The sequence below is a fragment of the Capra hircus genome, chromosome 5, assembly GCF_001704415.2.
Source record: "Capra hircus breed San Clemente chromosome 5, ASM170441v1, whole genome shotgun sequence".
Classification (NCBI taxonomy): Eukaryota; Metazoa; Chordata; class Mammalia; order Artiodactyla; family Bovidae; genus Capra; species Capra hircus.
Window position 1 is genome coordinate 27,773,981 of NC_030812.1, and position 24,361 is coordinate 27,798,341.

At 42.2% G+C, this 24,361-nt stretch overlaps 1 protein-coding gene across 5 annotated transcripts in view; it reads right to left on the reverse strand.

The window, feature by feature from the left end:
* SCN8A (sodium voltage-gated channel alpha subunit 8) overlaps window positions 1–24,361 on the reverse strand; it is a 200,564-nt gene that overhangs the window by 35,362 nt on the left and 140,841 nt on the right. For all 5 annotated transcript variants that reach the window (XM_018047744.1, XM_018047746.1, XM_018047747.1 and 2 more), the window contains exons 13-15: window positions 15,299–15,431; window positions 9,906–10,144; window positions 551–724 (exon numbers count right to left, since the gene is read on the reverse strand). In XM_018047744.1, coding sequence (XP_017903233.1) covers window positions 551–724; window positions 9,906–10,144; window positions 15,299–15,431 — 546 coding nt within the window. The remainder of the gene's footprint in view (window positions 1–550; window positions 725–9,905; window positions 10,145–15,298; window positions 15,432–24,361) is intronic.

Below are 24,361 nucleotides of genomic sequence, written 5' to 3' on the forward strand. Positions count from 1 at the left end.
ATACGTTCAGAGGGATTTAGTAATTTGAACACTAATTTCTTCAAATACATTAAAAAAATCCTTCTTAGCTAAAGATCTGTGTTCAACAACTAATTTCAATATAACTTTAAAAAACATTATTTTATTCTCATTTTCTAGAAGAGGTCAGCATGATAGAAGAAATGAGCCATCTTTGGAAAAAGAGAGAAATATTTGCCATTTCAGGGAGATGTTCAGATAAAGAAATGGGCTCACCAGCAAATTCAAATCAGACCTCAGAATAGCTCTTGTGAATCCTTCTTCATCTTTTAGATTAACCATTATTTTCTGAGGAACTTCATAAAATTGATTTATGTTTGTTGACTGATTAAAAAAATCTACTTTCTATATTAGGTAATTAGCAGAAAAGTTTTTCAATATTTTAGTTGACAAACCAATAAACAGTCAACTGAAACTGGGAGCAGGATACAGCTAAGAATTTTGTAAAATCATCAGATTAACTTATATAAAATTCTTCCTAGTAGCTACAAGACAGGAAATGTAAAAAAGAAATTGGAGAAATATGGAATACCAATCGGAAAGATCGCAGCACCGAAAGCCCCTCCACGTCTGCTAGACTCAGTTCCATTAAACTGAGGGAGACAATAAATCCATCAAAAATGTTCCAACCTTCTTGGAAATAATAGTAGGGATCCATGGCTATGAGCTTCAGGAACATTTCCGCTGTGAAAATTCCAGTGAAAACCTAAAGAGGGGGAAGGCAGGGGTAAGAAAAAGAAATAATAGAAAGAAAATGCCTCTATCATTATCTTTGAATATGGCAAGTCCAAGAAGCCACAAGCATCATCAGCCTTCACTAAATTCTGCCTCTGAGGACATCAATACCTGGATGTCCCCTGACAACTCCCCCCGATGCAGCAAAGTCTTATTTCCTCTTGAATGAAGAGGAAATGTCCCCATCTTTGTTGCTAGAACTACCCAATTCATATTGTTCAAGAGGGCAGTTAAAAAATTATTCTAAGCAGTCAGGAATATCACACAAGTGATTCTTAAAGGGTCAGCAGTTATTTGAATGCGTATGCCACATTTGGGATATTGACCAAAAAAAAAAAAAAATCACTGTGTTCTAATTATATAAGAAAAATACAGCATTATTCCTGATTTAACATTATGTGTCTCCTTGACTGTAGACATATACTGCAGAGCTTCTTCTTAACATTGCTTAAAGTGTGCAAAATATTAGAGAAATAGTCTCACTGTCTTGCATACAATTATTTTAATGTACTCCTCTTTTTTCAAATGCATAAAAATATTTTGCCAGAGTTTAAAACCACAGACTACATAATATCTTGGCTTTTCACTTATCTGGATTTATCGTGACTCATTTCACTTGACACACTTTTCACTATCATGACTCCATTCATGTTCCAACAGTCTTCCTAGTTCCCCCTTTCACTGCTTGTATAATATTCTACTGGGTAAATACACCCTCAAAGAATTGTCCCATTGTTGGAGACTCTGTTGGTGCTTCCTTTTGATTTTTTCAATAGGATAATCAAGGATGCAATCATTGTTCTAGATTTGGAGCTTATTGGGTACGAGAATGATTTCCCCTCTCTATTACCTGACTCACTCCCACTTTTCTGCCTTTCAGAGCACCGTGTGTTTCCCCAATGCCTTCTGTATCCTGAGGGCCTTAGTAGCAAAACATGTAGGCAGAAAGCAAAATCCCATGAACACCAGTTTTGACAAGATGAATACTCTCATTCTAGGCTAACCACGTAATATCTGACTATTACTGAATATCCTGTTTTTAGAGGAGAGGACTTTATATGCATCAGATTTAAAATTCATAATAAGTTAATAATTGTAACCACTTGGTTACCAAGTTTACATATGAAGGGGCTTGAGAAAAACTTCAGAGATACGGTCTGAGGTCAGAATTTAAAATAGTGAAAAATACTTAGATTATACTTGTGGTTTGGAAATACACTGAATTAATGTTTACCAAACAAACAAACAAACAAACCAGAATGACTTGATGAAAATAAAACAAAACGGTTAAGTGGTTTGGAAATTTTTGGTTTCCATATACATTTCTAAGCTTCCCCCATCCTGGGTCAGGAAGATCCGCTAGAGAAGGGATAGGCTACCCACTCCAGTATTCTTGGGCTTCCCTTATGGCTCAGCTGGTAAAGAATCCACCTGCAATATGGGAGACCTGAGTTTGATCCCTGGGTTGGGAAGATCCCCTGCAGAAGGGAAAGGCTATTCACTCCAGTATTTTGGCCTAGAGAATTCCATGGACTGTATAGTCCATGGGGTGGCAAAGAGTCACGACTAAGTGACTTTCACTTCCCAGGTGGCTCAGTGGTAAAGAACCTGCCCGCCAAGGCAGGAGACGCAGGTTCGATCCCTGGGTCGGGAAAATCCCCTGGAGAAGGAAATGGCAACCCATTCTAGTATTCTTGCCTGGAGAACCCCCTGGACAGAGGAGCCTGGTGGGCTACAGTCCACAGGGTTGCAAAGAGCTGGACACAGCTGAATGACTGAGCACACTCGCGTGCACTGTTTAAACTGCAGATGCAGTACTCTAAAACTGGAAGAAAATACTCCCTGAAGAGGTCTGGTTAACTTAAATCAAAAGTTCGTAGTGCAAGCTAAGTGTGTACAGATGGAATATTAGTCTCTATGAGGTCAGTCAAGTAGGGGCGGCTAACCAAATCACCTCTTGACACACATTTCGCCCTTAGTGTCAGCCCAACAAAGGTTTCTCTACTCAGAAACATCAGCCCACTTAAAGCACACTAAGTAGAAACGGAATCTGCTGTCCTGTTGGTTCTTGGTGAACCCACAGAAAGTGCCCAGTAACAGCACAAGGTGATGAACCTCAGCACAGCCATCCTGTGGGAATTCTGGTTCCTGAGAGAAAATGCAGGTCTGTGGTGCTGCCTTTTAATGGGAGGCGGGGCCTCCAGAGGCCTGGCAGAAACACCTGTGATAGGGACTTCCCCGGTGGTGCCGTGGCTAAGAGTTCACACTCCCAATGCAGGGAGCCCTGGTACAATCCTTTAGTCAGGCAGTGAACTAGATTCTGCATGCCACAACTGAAAAAAAAAGAAAAAAAGATTCCCTGCGTGCTGCAACTGAGACCTGGCACAGCCAAATAAATAAACAAACATTAAAAGAGAAAAAGAGAGAAACGCCTGTGACAGAGGCATGTTGCTTCACGCCTTCAGTCCGCATAGTGGGCTGCCCTTGTTTGGAGTTTGGGTAAGTATAAAGTTGTAGCTATTGGCTGTATGAAGGAATTACTTTTTTGAAAAATGGAGAAGAGCAGATTCAAGGTTATCCTTTTGATGCCATCAGCAACTGTATATAAATGTCGCTCTTGTGAATGTCATCCAATATTCACCTCAGAATTTACCTTCTAGTGCAGCTGCTATCGGTAGAGCCAGGGATCCCTGGGGTCCCCAAGACCCTTTCAAGGGGCATGGAGGCCTCTCTCCCTTTAGAAAGAGGTATACATAAGAGACTACAGGGACACAGAGGAAGAAAAATGACAACATGAAAGGGATTCCTTTCGGCTGAAAACTTAGTTTAAGCTGCAGTTAAGAAACCATAACATTCATGTGTATTTGGTGAAGGAGGAAAAAACAACTTCTTGTTTTTCCTATTTTGCTCAGAATTTCAGAAATTAAACTTAGGTGTCAGGTGAACCTTTTGCCCTTCCTTCCATACTCCTTCCCCTCAAAAGAACCAGTTCTAAAGCCCTATCCACATGGAGGGGCGTTTGGTGTCAGGTGCCGGGGCCCAAGCAGGGCATCTGTGCGGGAGGCCAGCTTGGTGTGGGCTGTCAGAGCTGATGCAAGCCAAGGAGGGTGTCCACTCCAGGGGGACAGTCCCATGTCTGAGCAGGATAAGGAGAGTATTTGTGTTGCATGGCTGCCCAGCACAGGGTGTTGAAACCTAAGGGGGATGGGAGGGCATCCCCCCTGGAGAGGGTGGGAGACCTGGCAGAGAGTCAGAACTTCAGCAGGTGGACATGGCATCCCAAGGGGGAGGCCAGCCTGGTGAGGAGTGTCAGAGCCCGAGTGGCTTGAAGATGGCATCCAGCGGTTCAGAGAGGTGGCCCAATGAAGGGTGCCAGGGCCAAGCAGGCTGAGGGGGATGTGGCCTAGGATCTAGAGCCAGCTACAGAGGTGTGTGAGTGTGTGAGTGTGTGTGCGTGAGTGCTGAGTGAGAAGAACTTCTGGGGAGGAAGGACAGCGTGTGTGTGTGCGCGATCGTGTGTGTGTGTGTGTGATCGTGTGTGTGTGTGTGTAATCATGTGTGTGTGTGTGTGTGTGTGTGTGTGTCTGGAGCCAGCTACAGAGCTGGGCAAGGAGAACTTCTGGGTGGAAGGACAGCCTGAGAGTGAGTGTGTATGTGTGCTGTGGGGGCAGTGTGGGGTTGAGAAGCGGCCCTGTAGACGGGCAGCACAGACCGGAGAGTCAGCACCTGAGCAGCGCTAGGAACGGTGCCCCGGCATGGGGTGTCCAAGCCCAAGCAGGATGTAGACAGCTTCTGGGTGGGGAATCCTGGCATGGGGTCAGGAGGAGTCCTTGCAGGGGAAGGCCCACTCTGAGGTGTGTCAGTTCAAATGGGGCAGGAGAAATAAGGCTGTGTGTGGGCCGCCTGGTCAGGGAGGATGGGGCCTGAGAGGTGTGAGGAGGGGTCCAAGCAGAGGACACGGGGACTCAGGGTCTGACCAGGGGGAGGGGACCCCCATGTTGCAAGAGGTAACGGGGCTTTTTCTTTTTTTAAATGAAATAATATACTAAGGATAGTGGCAACCAGGTTTCTTTTTGTTGGTGAAGAAGTTATAAACATAGAAAGAAGAAAAACAGAATGAGTCCTGTAATGCTAGGTTAGAGTAAGTGGTGAGCCCTGTACAGAGAGGGCCCAGCTGTGCGTATTGCTCCAACAGATGTTGACTTGTAAATGTCAATTTCCAATGGAACAATCAAGAGTTGCTTGAAAAATGGCAGATTCCAAGTCTGAGACAGGAAAAAAAAAAAAATTAGCCTGGAATATTTCTGAGAAAACAAGGAGGCAATGAGGACATGTTGAAAGGACATGAAAGCTACCTTGAAGGGACTCCCACTGCCGAATCAGGAATGGTTTAAACATCTGCATACAGGATAATAATGGATTAAAATCCACTGAATAAAACTGAAAACCGGGAGTCCATACAGATACAATAAAGGAATACATCAAAAGTTTAATGAAAAGGAAATTTAGATAGTTTCAAAGTGTCTTTCTCATGAACACTTATTAATTATAAACAGGAAAAGAGTGACTGCACATGGGAGAAGCCTGGCAGAACCTCCTCAATCAAGAAGGGCAGAAACGGGACACATGGAAGTCACGTGCCACCTGGTAGACGCAATGAGAAAACAACAGCCTCACCTGGGTGACAGTCTTGCCAAATGCATGACCTGAGTCTAATCAGGAGGAGGCATCAGACAAAGCCAGACTGAGGGAACTCTACAAAATAACTAGACAGTCATCTTCACAAGTATCAAGGTCATAGAAGTAAAAAAAAGACTGAGGAGCTCTCTCAGGGTGAAGAAGGTTAAAGAGATATGATAACTAAACTCAAGAGTAATTCTGGAATGTCATTTTTTTGGGTATAAAGACACTATTGGGCTTACCAGCAAAATTTGAATGGGCCTGAGAATTTGATGGTAATGTACATGGTGATTTCCTGATGTTGCCAGTTATATCACGGTTCTGTAGGAGAACGTACTTGTTTATAAAAATGTACACTACAGGGACTTCCCCAGGAGTCCAGGGGCTGAGACTCTTGCTCCCAGTGCAGGGGGCCCAGGTCAGGGAACTAGACCCTTCAACTGAAGAAACAAAATCAAGATCCTGCATGCTGCAACACAGACTGACGATCTTAGGCACTGCAACTAAGATCTGGCCCAGCCAAATACACAATAGATAAATAAATAAAAATAAATAAATTAAAAAACCCCACACATTGCAGTATTCAGGGGTGACAGACTACATCAACAACTTACTCTCAAAAGGTAGTTTTTTTATACTGCACTTGAAACTTTTCTGGAAGACTGAGACTGTTTAAAAAACTACCTTATAAACTCACTGTTGTGTTCAAATGGTTACCAAAACAACAACAACAAAAAGGCAGGAAAAGAACGATTACATTTACCTACCAAACAATACAGAAGTCACGTCGCCTCCCTGGCTTCAATTCCCTCTATAAACACGGGGGCTGGATGGAACTATCTTTATGCTTCCTCCTACTACGAACAGTTAAGAGACAGGGATTGCTAATTTATAGAATGCTGTTCTTATCTTCCCTCAAAAACATCCAAGGACAAACACAACAGTGTACATCTGTGTACAAACACAACCCAATTCACTGTCCCAGCTGCAGAGAAAGCCTCTCTGTCCAAGCACAAGAGCAGGCCCTAGTCTATCTCATGAGCTCGTGCATCCGTCTTTCTTTGTTGTCCTCTTACTCTCAGGTTCCGTCAAAGGCTGTATCCACGTCTCCAAGTCTTTGAAAATTTTCCTACTGAACTACACTTACACAGTTCCTAGGTGTGGAGAGTACTTTTCACTATTTCCAAAACTTCTGTACGGGTTCTCGTTTTATCCTCTCAAATACTGATGACATGGTATTACTCTCATTTTATAGATCCAAAACATTTCTGGACAGAAATCAATGGCTTATTCACAGCTAATATGTCCACACTAGTAAAGTAATGCTCAAAATTCTCCAAGCCAGGCTTCAGCAATACGTGAACCGTGAACTTCCTGATGTTCAAGCTCGTTTTAGAAAAGGCAGAGGAACCAGAGATCAAATTGCCAACATCTGCTGGATCATAGAAAAAGCAAAAGAGTTTCAGAAAAACATCTATTTCTGCTTTATTGACTATGCCAAAGCCCTTGACTGTGTGGATCACAATAAACTGGAAAATTCTGAAAGAGATGGGAATACCAGACCACCTGACCTGCCTCTTGAGAAACCTGTATGCAGGTCAGGAAGCAACAGTTAGAACTGGACATGGAACAACAGACTGGGGCCAAATGGGAAAAGGAGTATGTCAAGGCTGTATATTGTCACCCTGCTTATTTAACTTCTATGCAGAGTACATCATGAGAAACGGTGGGCTGGAAGAAGTACAAGCTGGAATCAAGACTTTCAGGAGAAATATCAATAACCTCAGATATGCAGAGGACACCACCCTTATGGCAGAAAGTGAAGAAGAACTACAGAGCCTCCTGATGAAAGTGAAAGAGGAGAGTGAGAAAGTTGGCTTAAAACTCAACATTCAGAAAATTAACATCATGGCATCCGGACGGTCCCATCACTTCATGGCAGATAGATGGGGAAACACTAGAAACAGTGGCTGACCTTATTTTTTTGGGCTCCAAAATCACTGCAGATGGTGACTGCAGCCATGAAATTAAAAGACGCTTACTCCTTGGAAGAAAAGTTATGACCAACCTAGATAGCATATTAAAAAGCAGAGACCTTACTTTGTCAACAAATGTCTGTCTAGTCAAGGCTATGGTTTTTCCAGTAGTCATGTATGGATGTGAGAGATGGACTATACAGAAAGCTGAGTGCCAAAGAATTGATGTTTTTGACCTGTGGTGTTGGAGAAGACTCTTGGGAGTCACTTGGACTGCAAGGAAATCCAACCAGTCCAGCCTAAAAGAGATCAGTCCTGGGTGCTCATTGGAAGGACTGATGTTGAAGCTGAAACTCCAATACTTTGGCCACCTGATGTGAAGAGCTGACTCATTTGAAAAGACCCTGATGTTGGGAAAGACTGAAGGCAGGAGAAGAAAGGTACGACAGAGGATGAGATGGTTGGATGGCATTACCGACTCAATGGACATGAGTTTGGGTAGACTTCGGGAGTTGGTGATGGACAGGGAGGCCTGGCGTGCTGTGGTTCATAGCGTCGCAGAGTTGGACACAACTGAGCGACTGAACTGACTGAATATATCCAAAACAGAGCTCCTGATTTTAAACTTCACCCTGTTCCTTGCTCAGTCACCCCCATTTCCCCCTTGGTTACCCAATGCTCCCAGTCTAGATACCCTTCCTGATATCTCTCCCTCCCCCTGAGTCCAGAGTATCCTGGACCATTCACTGCTCTCTGCCCCCACTGCTCCTCGTACATTACTTCTCCCTTGAAGACGCTGCCCCTGGAGTGCTTTCCCATTTTAGAGCTTGGACTGGTTGGCTTGGCTCCCTGAACATCAGCTGTTGACCTTCTCCTTTCTCCTTTTCCTTCACTGATGATTCTGAGCAAAGTTGTCTGAATGCTCACAACTCTAATTTTGGTGTGACCCTAAATCTCTAAGTTTTCAAGAAGGAAAAAATGATGTTATTTCCTGGCCTAGTCTGAGGCAATTCTGTTGGTAGTATGTGAAAGGCCTCTCAAAATCCCTTGAAAATCAAGGACCGATTCTGCCAAAAGCAAGTAAAAGCAAAGACTTTAGAAAAAAACACAACTATTGAAAATATACCACCACTATCAATAACAAAGCTGATCAAGTAACATTTCTCATTACATAACCATTGGGCAATAACATAAAGAGTATATCTGTATGATGATGTTGATTGGCTCAAAAATGCTGCTTGATGCCAAGCCCCGGAAGTCAGTCAATCACACAGCGAGCTGACCCTTGGGCACCTTTCAGAGCAGGTTAACAGATTTCCCAGATAGTCTATGGGGGTGTCCTGCTTCAAGACTACAGGTATTTCACTGAACTGCCCACCACAGTGGTGGGCTGGAAGTGCGTCACTAACTCAGTCATGGACATCGGGAAGATTACAGCAGCATACGGACATGTACTAGGGAATACAATCAGCTGTGACAACCAGCCAGGTAAGGGATCCCTTTTGCCAGGTATGTATTCCAGAATTAGAAGTCAAAATGATATCACTATTATAACGCACTGAGAGAGTATTAAGACTTAAGGTAGAAACTGTGTGTGTGTATGAAAGAGAGAGAGGGAGAGAGAGAAACAATTACCAAGCAGTGATCATGCACAAATTACATGCTAACACCTAGAATGGTAGGCCCATGGTGCAATTTCTAAGGGATAATGAGGCCACATGACCTAGAGGATTCTTTCTAATTAATTTTTTACTATCAAAATTTAATCAACTCCTGATTTTCATACTAAAGAAGATAATCCCTAAATCACAACTACTTGACTTCTGAATATACTGTATAATCTACTTTTTTAAAAAAACTGCATACTTATTGTCTAAATAATATAATGAAATTTATGACTTGAGCCAACATTAAAATAAATTTGGCACAGATCAACTACTGGTTAGAAACTGGATGATAGCTCAGAAGTTGGACTTGGGGGGGAGACCAGTGTAGAATTTAAAATTTCCTGTAGATAGTCCCCATATGAATAATGAAGATATGACAGTGTGGGAAAATTTATCATTACGTGTAACATGCTAAAAGACCTCCCCTATTTTGCGGCGGTTGTTACTGAAGGTGAGAGGGGTAGTGATTTGCTGGAGTCATACAGAATTAAACAGTGAGAAACAGAAGAGAGAGACATCCGCAAGTCCTTGGCTGAGGTTGCTGAAACCCACCCACTGCACCAGGCCTCCCATTCTGCCACCAGGCTTGCATGCCTGCCAAGAGCTCCTAAATGACGTCTTCAAAGTTCTGCAGAAAGAGAAAACAGCCAAGGGATCACAACAGCGAGCAGAAGCGGCTGGGGCTGCAGCATACGTGGGAGCATTTGTCTTCCAATTAACTATTACTTTCTTTTTGACTAAACTCCAGCTCTCAGTATCAGAAAAAAAATATTACCTACAGGCAAAACCTGTGCAGATGGTGCAATCCGGAGGCTGTGCCCCATCTTACCAGATTTCCTACAGCCAAGACGTGTTCAAACTGTGGCGTCATAGGATGGTGCTCCATTGCCATAAACAGGGTGTTCAGGACGATGCAGATGGTGATGGCCAGGTCCACGAAAGGGTCCATAACAATCAAGTTCACAATCTCCTTCAGCTTTATCCAGTAAGGGTGACACTCCCAGATGAGGAAAGTGTTGGCAAATTTATACCAGCATGGCGGGCACTTCCTCTGAGACTCTTCCAGCTCTGTAGTGGGTCAAGAATAAAGGGAGCCCCTCAGTCTTGGGAAGGAAACGAAAGGGTTAGGCTTGGCGGGTCTCACTGTTATCGACACGAGAAGGAAGGTGGCTGGGGAGTGCAAACTCTCCTGAGAGTTTCCGTCAGTTTTCCTTCTCTTGAAGGCAAAAAGGAGGCTGATCAGTCCCAGGTCCCATCCCTCTTAACAATGATCTAGTTATAAACAAAACTCAACACACCCGTTTGGGGAGCATGGCAGCCCTGGATCAGCTGGCTTTAACATGCACAACTGTACGATCTCAGGCAAGGTAGTGCTGACTTCTCTATGCCCCTGTTGCGTCATCTGAAAGGGCACTGACTTCTAAGCTACAGGACTAAAGGAGTACTCAATTCTCCATCACTTACGCACTAAGTGGTTGACAACAGATAGCACCGGGCCTGGCATAAGGTAACTCCTCAATAAATGGTGGATACACATTGTATCATTAAACTATTATCAGAGAAGCAGAACACTCTGAAGCCAGACATATGTGGGTGCAGTCAGCTCAGACAATTGCTAACGGTGGGCCTTGAGTAAATTACTTCAATTTTCTGTGGGAATTAAATGAGCTAAAATACATATGAAGTGCCTCAGAACACCCTAGTGTGTAGCAAGTGGTGCTATGGAAGTATTTGCTGCTGTTATACATTTTCTTTACAGCAGAATCTGCATCATCAGTCAAGCCACCATGTGGACTCTCTTCTGCTCTTGAGGACGCGGGAGTTCGCAGCGCTGTCAGGAGCAGGAACCGCGTCCGTTCCTCTCTGCTCCTTCCCTCCTCCCTCCTCTCTGTCATCTCTCCTCTCTCTCTCCTTCTCTTGCTTTTACCCATCCCCACTCTCACCCTTCCCTTCTCTATCTTCTTCCTCTTCCCTTCCCTTGACCTCTTTCTTTTTTCCTTCTTCTTATTCTCTTGTCTTCTCCTGTCTCTTTAGTTTGTTACTCTTTTAAAAGCAGAACCCGTTGTCTTCAAACAAGTTCTTATTTGATCTCCAGTACATAAAACAGACAAACCAGGAGCTGCTCTAGCTGAGGCAGGAAGAGGAGCTTGGAGTCCAGTGTAATCCAAGTCTTCCTTCCCTGAGGTGCTGCCTCAGGGTCCTAGGACTCTAATAAAATCAGACTGAGAATCACTGGACGCAATGAGCTCGAAGGCAGTTTTACAATGCGAAAATGGGAAAGGATGATCAAACACAGAGAGCTATTCTGCTACAACAATCTAGGTTTCCTGCTGCTGCTGCTAAGTCGTTTCAGTCGTGTTCGACTCTGTGCGACCCCATAGATGGCAGCCCACCAGGCTCCCCTGTCCCTGGGATTCTCCAGGCAAGAACACTGGAGTGGGTTGCCATTTCCTTCTCCAATGCATGAAAGTGAAAAGTGAAAGTGAAGTCGCCCAGTCGTGTCCGACTCTTCAAGACCCCATGGACTGCAGCCTCCCAGGCTCCTCCGTCCATGGGATTTTCCAGGCAAGAGTACTGGCGTGGGTTGCCATTGCCTTCTCCAAATCTAGGTGTGAGATCCCTTCAAATTAAACATAAAATATAATACATAGCATCACTAAGGTTCAAGAACCTTGATCTGGAAGGATGTTCTTTAAGAGGTATAACTCTGAAAACTCGGCAGCATGACAGTCCTTAGAGGCCAGGTCTTAGTTTTGTGGGGTTGGATACAACTGTGTCTCCTATTGCCCTAGCCCTACTCAAATCCACTAATGAAATCAAATCATTCGGGAATAGAAAAAAATTTTCCAACATTTCACCAAGAACAAGATGGCTGCTTTGTATCAGTCTACTTCCCCCATTTCCAACCAGCTGGAAGGTGCCCATGGTGATGGCTTTATTTTAGATGGGGTGCTTTGGTTGGGCTTCTGATTGGCTCCCTGGTTGCTAAGAAAATAGGTTGCCTTGGTTTTTCAGATTTAAGGGCCACAGTAAGCGCCACGTGGGAGTCTGCGTGGGAAAGGAAGTCTGTGAAGAAAATTTGCTTTGGCTTCTTCCTCACAGAACTCCCTCCCTTCCCAAGGTAAATTTAGTTTTCTCCTAAAAAAGAAAATTGAAAAGGTTCTCTTATTTCCATAAATTCTTATAGTACATATTTGGAAATTTGGTTCCGTTCCTTTTTTAATCTCCTCCTTTCTCCAAATGTCTGCTGTTTACCAGCAGGTGGAGGTTGAAGCGGTGACTGTTCACGTTTCTAACCAGTGATACAATTGTCATGTTTCACAATGAACTAGGCTCCCAGTCCTCCCCAGACAGCAAAGGGTGGGGTGGGTTTCCCTACCCTATAGGGCACCAGGAAGGGATACTAGGCATCTCCTCCCCTCATTTACAGAGACGAGAAGATCGTTGGGATAATCTTTTCCGTTTCACAAAGACTAAATAAAGCTGTGGAGCTCTAGGAGCTAGGAAAGATCGACTAGGGGAATAAGGAGGTTTATGAAGTGACTCGCAACTCTGCAAACTGTTATTGGCCCCACATGCCTGGAACGGTGGAAGAACGTGGTCTGGGGAAACATGTTAACCTATGGGGAGAGATGTCCAAAAGTTTGTGGAGCTTCTCTTAGTTTGTTTCTGAACATTTTCAGAGAGGTGACTGTAGTCTTCCTAGCCTCGAGGGCACTGGGGACTGCTTGCAGAGAGAGGCCTCAGGATTCCTCCAAGATGGCAGCCTCAGCAGACCAGGGGGCTTCTGGAGGCAAGGGCCTCTCCCAGCTCAGTTCAACAATGGGCCAGGCACTGGGAATACATCTGGTGAACAAGAGTCGTCACCCTCACAGAGCTGACAGCCATGGCTGCAAAGGAAGATACCCGGTAAGCAATTGCACTGACACTTTTGAAGCTGCTTAACCTGAGAATCAATAATGCTAAGCACCATCACTTCCTCATTCTTACTTCAACTCTCTCCCGCAGCTCTACTGTTTGAGAAGTAAGACTGCATCACTCTCTGCCGCTATCCCATGTCTTGTCGTCTGAAATATCCCCCAAAGTTATGGCTCTGCTGACAGTGAATTCCACTGAGTTTACTGGATCCTGGTGAGCATGTGTGCAATAGGATGGGGGGGGGGGTAGTCAGAGCAGGCAGGATTATCCCATTATTTACAGTATTCTGGAATTCTCCACTGTGGATTCTAAACCATTAGATAAGAGGTCTGCTTCTTTGGACTAAAATGATGCCAGTTTCCTAACTGAAGGCCTGAAAAGAAGAAACGATTATTCATTCAATGCTGGCTTTCCTTGCTGCAGCAATCATGAAATACAGAGGGAGCGGTGGTTAAATAGGAATAGATCTTTCTTAATGTCCATTAATTCTTTCTCACATCATTCAGCTGCAGCCAACCACTGTTCTTTGCTCACAGCAGCTCTGTCTCATCACCTTTAGCAAAGAAAATCAAATATTAGGAGAGGGGATCAGACGGAAGGGTGGCACAGGCGCTAAGGCCCCCAAAGGACTCCTGCAGCCCCAGTGCTCCTCCCCAGCTTCAAGCACAACAAAATTCAGCTCAGTACACATCTTTTGAGCATCAGCTTTTGCCACACCCTGTGCCAGGCCCCTGAGGTAATCAATAAATCACTGTTGTACTGCATGGATAGTTCTCCTGCTCTGACGTTTTTACCAGGAATAAAATATGCCTGGTGGAGGTTATTAGCTTTTCTTTCTCAACTGCCATAGATAGTCAGAGAAACCTTGTCTTGCTCTCCAAGTGAAGAATAAAATTAGCCAAGGTTTTTAAGCTATTAATACTATATCTTTTCTTGCAATTCTTATGATTTGCAATTATTTACATGTTATCTCAAAGTATAAAGTTTAAAGGTGTTCTATCAGACAATGACCTCAATGAGAATTAAAGAAATCAGGAGCTGAAAGCCGTTAGTTCAGTGTTCCTTTTACTTGATAACACTCTCAAGACCAGTCTAGGTTTAGTCTAACTCCTTGCCTACGTGTGCAGATGTGATCAGTCCAGGGGAGCTTGAGGTTCATTTCTAGGGATTCTCCTTGCACCAGAGATGCCTGCCTCTGCCCAACACACCCACACACATACCCTCCCCCAAACACGCACAGACCAGAAGTGGTATTTTGCTTAAATGACTCAAAAAAAAAAAATTGTTCCAGGAACACCAGAATAATTTGAGTCTTCTTATCTCTGGAGAAGGAAACGGCAATCCACTCCAGTACTTGACTCTAAGTATTATGGGGTAGCCTGGGAGTGTGGACGCTGGAGAACTGCAGTCAGGAACAGTGTGGGTCTATCATGTGACCAATCAGCTAAAATAACATGCATCAAATGAAGAAGCAGCATTTGGAGTCAACCAGAATCCTGTGAGAAAAGAAAATCTAGTCACTGAATCTACCACCGAAGAAATCCAGAAGAGCCTGGCATACAGGCATGACCGGACCGAAAGCGGACCTGTGCTGGGGGACTTCGGGGTAATGGGAAATGCTCAGCTGCCTCTCAGCAAGTCAGGCTGTGGTGCGGAGGAGCCCCTGACGTGGAGTCCAGGCTCTGACAGCTACGCTGCTGCAGACACACTATGGTTCAACAGCGGCCGCTCTTCCCTGGGGCACTGAGTGCCAACGTAAGGGGGGTTTCGGCTTACCTGTTCACATGCCCAGTGTATTTATGGATATGTGGGGGTGTTTAAAGAGAGGCAGAATTAGGTATAATCAAAATGCACAGTGCATTTGTCCTTAAGGGAAAACCAAAAGCTTTGTAAGCAGCTAAAAAGGAAACGGGGAAGGCACGCCTGGTGGTCGGGGGCATGAGGGGCTTCCGTCATCTTACGTCATGACAGTTCTTCAGTCTACGCTCCTCTCTGTTTCACATCAGCTCATCTGTTCCTCACCTGTGATGATTACAGAGCCTTCCCAAGATCCTCTGGCTCACTCTTACGTTGTTCCTTTGTACTTCTTACCTATCTGTGCACAGTGCTGGCAGCAGCTTTGAAGTCCTTACTGGATTCTCCGCATGCAGATTTGGGATGTTGGTTTCTACAACCAACAGACTCTATTCCTAAAGCTCAGAGGCAGTTTTTGCAAGCAAAACTCAGACCAAGGGATTATATTCATATTACACACACTACATATTTATATCCCAGCAGCTTGGACCAACATCACAGGGCACATACCTTCTACCAGTGTATTCGTAACAACGCTCAATATACTGTTGATCCTGTCCTTTCGTCCATAGGAAGCCAGTTGGTCCATAGAAACTAACAGAGATCCAGGGCCTTTCTTCTTAATTTCCACCTCAGTTGTAGCCTTAAAAAAAGAGAAAACAAACAGGAAGTTGGGTGAGTGAAGTCTCATAAATGTTAAGGATATACCTTAACAGAGGAACAAGTCCAGAGGAACAAGAACATATGCTCTTCATTAGATCTTTTTATTCTAATCCTATAGTCCTATTTACTTCAAGAGGTAGAATGAAACAAATTGGCCATGGGTCATCCTTAGTTCCAGAGATGACAAGACCAAGTTGTTTAGGTGTGTATAAAATCTACAATGAACCCAAGAGCCTGGCTGGGACCCACATACTTCACCTGCTCAATCTAAGCATGGAGTAGAAACACCAGATTCCCTGGGGCAATGCCATCAGAAGCAGACCCTGAGGTTTTCCTGTCCTCGTCTCTTCTCCACAGCATTTAGATAGAATTGGACCATATGATGAAAAAAAGTCAAACTCATCTGTACTTGAAATTTCATCAAGGGCCAAGTCCCTGAGCACACTGAATATTACAGATGCTGTCTCCTCCATGTATGGGAACACCATCACTCTACCAGACTGTCACTTTCAAATGTCAAACCTGGGCCTCACTGAACATTAGCAAGTTGAAGGTCTACCCCAAATATCCTCCAAGCCACGATAAACAAGTATGTTAGGTTTTGCTATCTTAATAAAAGACATTGCCTCATATAGGGGTACCTTACCTGTTTACATTTTTATTTTATGAGTTAACCTGCAATGTTCAAATTCCCAACCAAATACAAAGGGCAGAAAATACCATCAGATTGTTAAAGTATTTTCCACACAGTCCACCCTGGGCAATGCTGGTACGGTAGATTATAGCAAAGGGTTTCTTAATGTCTCTCACTTGTATTCTTTGTGCCAACCTGAATATTCTACATCAGATTAGGCTTAATAGGGTGGCTTAAAACCCAACTTTCTAGTAACCATGTTGTCCACTGTAACACGTCATCCATATAAACTTGGGGGCTCCTTCCCTGTGCAGGGAAGAGGGCAGAGACAGTCACCGTCCCTCACAGGACAGGGAAGACATATGTTTGCATGAAGCTAGAGAAGTATTTGTCTAATCAGTGCCAGAGTGTTCTGAAAAGAAAACAAGGGTCTTTGGAGAGCTACATCAGAAAGTCTTTTTATTCTTATATAGATTTAGATTTTAAGAACCATACTGAACAAAGCTCCTGGCAGACTATATCTTTATCCCACTGTAGTATTTTATCAGACAGTTTCAGATTCAGAGATGTGGTTCACCTTAGGGTTTTATTTGTTCTATTTTGTTTGTTTGGCAGAGCTACAGAAGAAATGGAAGAGAAAAAGAACCGGTTTCCTTGGGAATTCCTATATGCAATACTATAGCAACATCTGCATTTGTAAGAATGACTTCTTAACGATTACCTCAGTTCATGATAATGTATGTTTCTTGGAGAAATCACTTTTTGCTACAATTCCCAGCCTGATATTCATGACACTTGATAAATGGGATTAAACTACTACATTTTAAGAGTGACAATCATCTAAAAATGAACATAGAAAGTCCCAATACAATGGACATTCTTATTTCTAACACCTATTGACTCTAGATTTTTACTGAACTGCCCTTGTGCAAATCTACAGCAGATAGATTTCCATAATACTGACCTCCAAGGTACTATAATACCTAGTGGACTGGCTGGTTCATCAAAGATGATGAAACTGCACTTAGTATGGCTTTGGTACTAATGCAGCTTACTGTTTTCTGGGCACACTGGCTATCAGAATACATAAATTCTTAAGACTTTAATAACAACAACGCTAAAACACAAACTTAGTGAAAATGCTATCTAAAAAGACCTGGTCAAATTATTAGGTTATCATTTGTTGATACCTATCCAAAAGAAAACAATTCTGAGCTTGGGTTAAAAATACCCACAAAAATTAAAGAAAAATTAACCTCCAAACTTAATATTAAGACGGGACAAGTATCATTTATATCTTTCTATGTAAAATAAAAGTAAACTATAGCAGGACTATGTGGAGACAACTTTGAAATATTAAAATTTGTCCCATTATCCATAATGTGTTATAGAACTATAATACACACTGTACATTGCTTAAGTTTCAAAAAAAGAAACAAATGAAAGAAGATGCCAAGAAATGAATATATCAAAGCCCATATTTAGGAAACTTTAGAGGGTCAAAAGAAAAATTCATTAATTGTTTTTTTACAAAGGCAAGAGTATTTAGCATCAGTTCAGTTTAGTTCAGTCGCTCAGTCGTGTCCAACTCTTTGCGACCCCATGAATTGCAGCATGCCAGGCCTCTCTGTCCATCATGAACTCCCGGAGTTCACTCAGACTTCAAATCCATCGAGTCAGTGATGCCATCCAGCCATCTCATCCTCTGTCGTCCCCTTCTCCTCCTGCCCCCAATCCCTCCCAGCATCAGAGTCTTTTCCAATGAGTCAACTCTTCGCATGAGGTGGCCAAAGTACTGGAGTTTCAGCTTCAGCATCATTCCTTCCAAAGAAATTCCAGGGCTGATCTCCTTCAGAATGGACTGGTTGGATCTCCTTGCAGTCCAAGGGACTCTCAAGAGTCTTCCCAACACCACAGTTCAAAAGCATCAATTCTTCGGTGTTCAGCCTTCTTCACAGTCCAACTCTCACATCCATACATGACCACAGGAAAAACCATAGCCTTGACTAGACGGACCTTAGTCAGCAAAGTAATGTCTCTGCTTTTGAATATGCTGTCTAGGTTGGTCATAACTTTTCTTCCAAGGAGTAAGCGTCTTTTGATTTCATGGCTGCAGTCACCATCTGCAGTGATTTTGGAGCCCCAAAATATAAAAGTCTGACACTGTTTCCCCATCCATTTCCCATGAAGTGATGGGACTGGATGCCATGATCTTCGTTTTCTGAATGTTGAGTTTTAAGCCAACTTTTTCACTCTCCTCTTTCACTTTCATCAAGAGGCTTTTTAGCTCCTCTTCACTTTCTGCCATAAGGGTGGTGTCATCTGCATACCTGAGGTTATTGATATTTCTCCCAGCAATCTTGATTCCAGCTTGTGTTTCTTCTAGTCCAGCATTTCTCACGATGTACTCTGCATAGAAGTTAAATAAGCAGGGTGACAATATACAGCCTTGTTGTACTCCTTTTCCTATTTGGAACCAGTCTGTTGTTTCATGTCACAGTTCTAACTGTTGCTTCCTGACCTGCATACAGATTTCTCAAGAGGCAGGTCAGGTGGTCTGGTATTCCCATCTCTTTCAGAATTTTCCACAGTTTATTGTGATCCGCACAGTCAAAGGCTTTGGCATAGTCAATAAAGCAGAAATAGATGTTTTTCTGGAACTCTCTTGCTTTTTCCATGATCCAGCAGATGTTGGCAATTTGATCTCTGGTTCCTCTGCCTTTTCTAAAACCAGCTTGAACATCAGGGAGTTCACAGTTCACGTATTGCTGAAGCCTGGCTTGGAGAATTATAAGCATTACTTTACTAGCATGTGAGATGAGTGCAATTGTGTGGTAGTTTGAGCATTCTTTTGCATTGCCTTTCTTTGGGACTGGAATGAAAACTGACCTTTTCCAGTCCTGTGGCCACTGCTGAGTTTTCCAAATTTGCTGGCATATTGAGTGCAGCACTTTCACAGCATCATCTTTCAGGATTTGAAATAGCTCAACTGGAATTCCATCACCTCCACTAGCTTTGTTCGTAGTAATGTTTTCTAAGGCCCACTTGACTTTACATTCCAAGATGTCTCGCTCTAGATTAGTGATCACATCATCATGATTATCTGGGTCATGAAGATCTTTTTTGTAAAGTTCTTCTGTGTATTCTTGCCACTCTTCTTAATATCTTCTGCTTCTGTTAGGTCCATACCATTTCTGTCCTTTATCGAGCCCATCTTTGCATGAAATGTTCCCTTGGTATCTCTAATTTTCTTGAAGAGATCTCTAGTCTTTCCCATTCTGTTCTTTTCCTCTATTTCTTTGCATTGATTGCTGAAGAAGGCTTTCTTATCTCTTCTTGCTATTCTTTGGAACTCTGCATTCAGATGCTTCTATCTTTCCTTTTCTCCTTTGCTTTTCGCCTCTCTTTTCACAGCTATTTGTGAGGCCTCCTCTGACAGCCATTTTGCTTTTTTGCATTTCTTTTCCATGGGGATGGTCTTGATCCCTGTCTCCTGTACAATGTCACGAACCTCAGTCCATAGTTCATCAGGTACTCTTTCTATCAGATCTAGGCCCTTAAATCTATTTCTCCCTTCCACTGTATAATCATAAGTATTTAGCATAGATCCAAATAAATGGCTCCACCAAAAACCTTGGTAACAATAAGATATCCAGAAAATTCCCACATATTTGCAAATTAAACAAGTCTTTTAAAGATCCATGAATCAAAAAATGACCACAGGGAAACTAAAAAATATTTTAACTGATGATAATGAAAATATAATACATCAAGATTTATGGGATAAAGCTAATGAAACAGTTAAGAGAAAATTTTCAGCTTTAAATGTTTATATTAAAAAATAAAAAAGATATAAAATCAATTATCTAAGCTTCCACCTTAAGAAACTAGTAAAAGAAGATCAAATTAAACCCCAGGTAAGCAGGGTTTCATCTTATTTACCTTTCATCTAGGTTAGTAGATGAAAGGAAATAACAGTAAGAATGGAAATCAATGAATTAGTAAATAGGCAACATACAATTTTTTAAAAGGTCAAATATTGGTTCTTTAAAAAGATTAATAAAACTGATAATTCCCCTGGCAATACTGATCAAGAAAAAAATAGAGAAAATGCAAATTATAATTTTTAGGAATGAAAAAAGCAGATATTAACTACAAATCCTATCAGTTCAGTTCAGTTCAGTCGCTCAGTTGTGTCCAACTTTCTGCGACCCTATGAATTGCAGCACGTCAGGCCTCCCTGTCCATCACCAGCTCCCGGAGTTGGTGATGCCATCCAGCCATCTCATCCTCTGTCATCCCCTTCTCCTCCTGCCCCCAATCCCTCCCAGCATCAGAGTCTTTTCCAATGAGTCAACTCTTCGCATGAGGTGGCCAAAGTACTGGAGTTTCAGCTTCAGCATCATTCCCTCCAAAGAAATTCCAGGGCTGATCTCCTTCAGAATGGACTGGTTGGATCTCCTTGCAGTCCAAGGGACTCTCAAGAGTCTTCTCCAACACCACAGTTCAAAAGCATCAATTCTTCGGCGCTCAGCCTTCTTCACAGTCCAACTCTCACATCCATACATGACCACAGGAAAAACCATAGCCTTGACTAGATGGACCTTAGTTGGCAAAGCAATGTCTCTGCTTTTCAATACATTTTGAACATTGAACATACATTTTCAATACATTATGAACAATTTTATGCTGTTTCATCTTAAATGAAATGGACAAACATATCCAAACACAACTTATAAAAACTGACATAAGAAGAAATAAAAAATCTAAATAGCCCATATTAATTTACAAAATAATAATAAAACATCTTATCACTAAGAGAACTCTAGACCCAGATAGGCCTCCACAAGTGAATTCCATCAAATGTTACAGATGGAAGAAATAATACCAATTCTACACAAATTCTTTCAGAAAACAAAGTTTAAGAGAATGCTTGTCAACTTGTTCTATAAAGCTAACATAACCCTGACATTAAATCTGACAAGAATATTACAAGAAAAGAAAATTAAGGGACCAAAATCTCCCATAAACAGAAATGTGATATTCTTAACAAATATGAATAAATAGAATCCAACAATATATACAAAGGATACTATATAATGACCATCAGGGCTTATTCCAGGAAAGCAAAGTTAATTTAATACTAGGGGAAAAGTCAGTGTTATTCATCACATTAACAGAATAAAGGAGAAAAACCATATGATCATCTTACTGATGCAGAAAAAAGAACATTTAACAAAATTCAACACTTCTGCATAAAAATAAAATTTCTTAGCAAGCCATGAATAACAATGTAGCAGTTCCAATCTGACAAAGAACATTTATGAAATCTATAGCCAACATTACACTTCTCAGTGAAACATTAAATCCTTTTCCTCTAATACTGGAGACAGGGAAGGATGTATACTTTTATCAATTCTATTCAATTTTGTACCTAAAGTCTTAGCTAGTGTATAAAGCAAGAGAAATAAGTTGAAAGCATAAAGACTGCAGTTGCTACTATTCACAGAAAATATTGTACATGTAGGAAAAACTATGGAATTTAACAAACAAACAAACCCCAAAACCAAAACCCTAAAACAAAAAACCCTCCAAGGCTAACACAACCAATACACTAATTTATCAGGTTCATGAGCTATAAGGTCAATATGCAAAAATCAACTGTATTTCTATATTCTGGAAACAAATAATTGAAAATAAAAATTTTAATTATATCTTTTACAATAGTATCAATAGTAATTTGAAATAAATTAATTTGAGTTGAATCGAAGACCTAAATGTAAAACTCAGAACCATAAAGCTTATAGAAGAAAAACATCTTCATGTTCTTGGGGATCAGCAAAGATTTCTTGGATAGGATGCAAAAAAAATATCGTGGAAGAAAACTAACTGATACACTGCACTTCATTAAAATTAAAGATTTACCTACCTAATAAAGCACTTGCATCCCCAACATACAAAAAACTAAAAAAAATCCACAAAAGATGAACAGTACAATTGAAAATGGGCAAAAGATGTGAATAAACAATTAACAAGAAAAGATAACTGTGAAGCCAATAAGCATATGAAGAGATAAAAGCATCATTTTCAACAAAGAAATGTAAATTAAAATCATAATAAATAAATAAACAAAATTTTTAAAAGGGACTTCCCTGGTGGTTCAGTGAGTAAGAATCTGCCTACGAATGCAGGGAACACGGGTTCGATGCCTGGTCCGGGAAGATCCCACATGCTGCACAACAGCTAAGCCTACGAGGTGTAACTACTGAGGCCATGTGGCATGGCTACTGGGTACGCGCCTAGAGCCCACGCGCTGCGACAGGAGAAGCCACCACTCGTCACCACCAGAGAAACCCAGCGCGCAGCGACAGAGACCCAGCACAGCCAAAACTAAACAAACAACTGAAAAACCATAACAACATTTTATGTCCACTAAAATTCTAAAGTCAACATTAACTATGGGCTAGGAATACGGAGCAACTGGAACTCTAACACATTGTTGGTGGGAGTACAAAAAATGGTATAACTGTTTCGGAACACTTGTTTGGTAGTTTCTTATGTAAATAAAGTTAAACATATATGTACCATATGACCCAGGAATTTCATTCTGAGGTATTTACTCAATATAGACAAAAACACTTATCTACAAAGAGAGCTGTATAAAAATGCTCTCAGCAAGCCATACTACCACAAACTGGAAATAATGTGAATGTCCAACAACAGGAAAACGGATAAACAAATGGGGTATATTTATACAATAAAATACCACTCATCAATACCAAAGAATGAACAGAGGTTAAAGCGTCTGCCTACAATGTGGTAGACCTGGGTTCGATCCCTGGGTCGGGAAGATCCCCTGGAGAAGGAACTGGCAACACACTCCAGTATTCTTGCCTGGACAATCCCATGGATGGAGGAGCTTGGTGGGCTACAGTCCACGGGTCGCAAAGAGTCGGACACGACTGAGCGACTTCACTCACTCACTCACTCACTGATACACAGAACAACATGAATGTACATCCAAACATTCTGATGAATGAAACAAGCCAAATAGAAGCTACATATTTTATTTGCATATGGGCCTGCAAAAATGCAAGAAAGCGAACCTACGATGATACAAATCAGAAATGGTGGTTTGGGGGAAGAGAGCTCGACTAGAAAGAGGATTGAGGGTACTTTTTGGGACGTCTTAATAGTAAAGAGGAGTTTCTGGAACAATTCTCAACTGATCAGAGAGTGCCTCCTCCACCTCCCTTTCACCTGCATCTTTGGTGATTCTCGGGCGCCAATTACCCAATGTGCTACAGAAATACTGATTATGCAGTGGAATTCCTTTGAGAAGGAAGAAGGAATGCAGACTGCATAAATGTGTATAAGATGTTATCTGTATGGCGGAAATAAACAAAGATCAACTAAATAAGAAAATCAAAGGCTATTTATTCTGAGTTTGATGTAGTGAGGGAGTTAAGTCACATCATGCACGTTTTTGGCAGAAGCTGAAAGGCAGGCAGAGGAGTAGCAAAGTCTTGAACAGGAATAGGAAAAAACCGAAAGGCTTTAGGTGTGCCTGATTCAAGGCTGCGGGTGGGAAGCTGCAGGCAAGCTAAGCAGCAGCAGGGCAGCCTACATGATTGGCTAGGGGTGCCTATTTGGCTTTCTCTGGGCAGTCCTAAACTGGAAACAGGGACAAAAATTAGGGAAGTTGTCAGTTATTAATCTAGTAGTCAAGCCCTGGCTGCTTTGGGCTGACTGTTACAGAAGTTACTGTTTAGCTCCCTGGACCATCACTAGAGATAGCAATTTGGCTTTCTCAAAGTTTGGTTTACAGCAGGCTGGTTTCTTGGTTATTGATTGTATGTGTTGTGTTATTACTGTGTGTGTCGTGTATGCCTCCTTGAGACTTTGTGGACTGTGGCCCTCCAATTCCTTTGTCCATGGAACTCTCCAGGCCATTTCCTCCTCCAGGGGATCTTCCTGACCCAGGGATCCTACCGGTGTCTCCTGCATCCCCTGCATTGGCAGGCAGATTCTTCACCACTGTGCCACCTGGGAAGCCCGTTTATTGTAGACAAATCGATTAATTATTGTAGGTGAACAGACCTTGGCTGCCCAGGTGAAAATTCTATTTTCATATATAGTCTGTTCATTGTCCCTTTGTGTATGCATTTCTTAGTACTCAGCAGATCACACTGATTAAAGGAGAGACAGAGCAAACATATTCATCACAGTTAACTGCCTAAAATGATATAACCTAAAAAGCCTATGAGGAACACTCC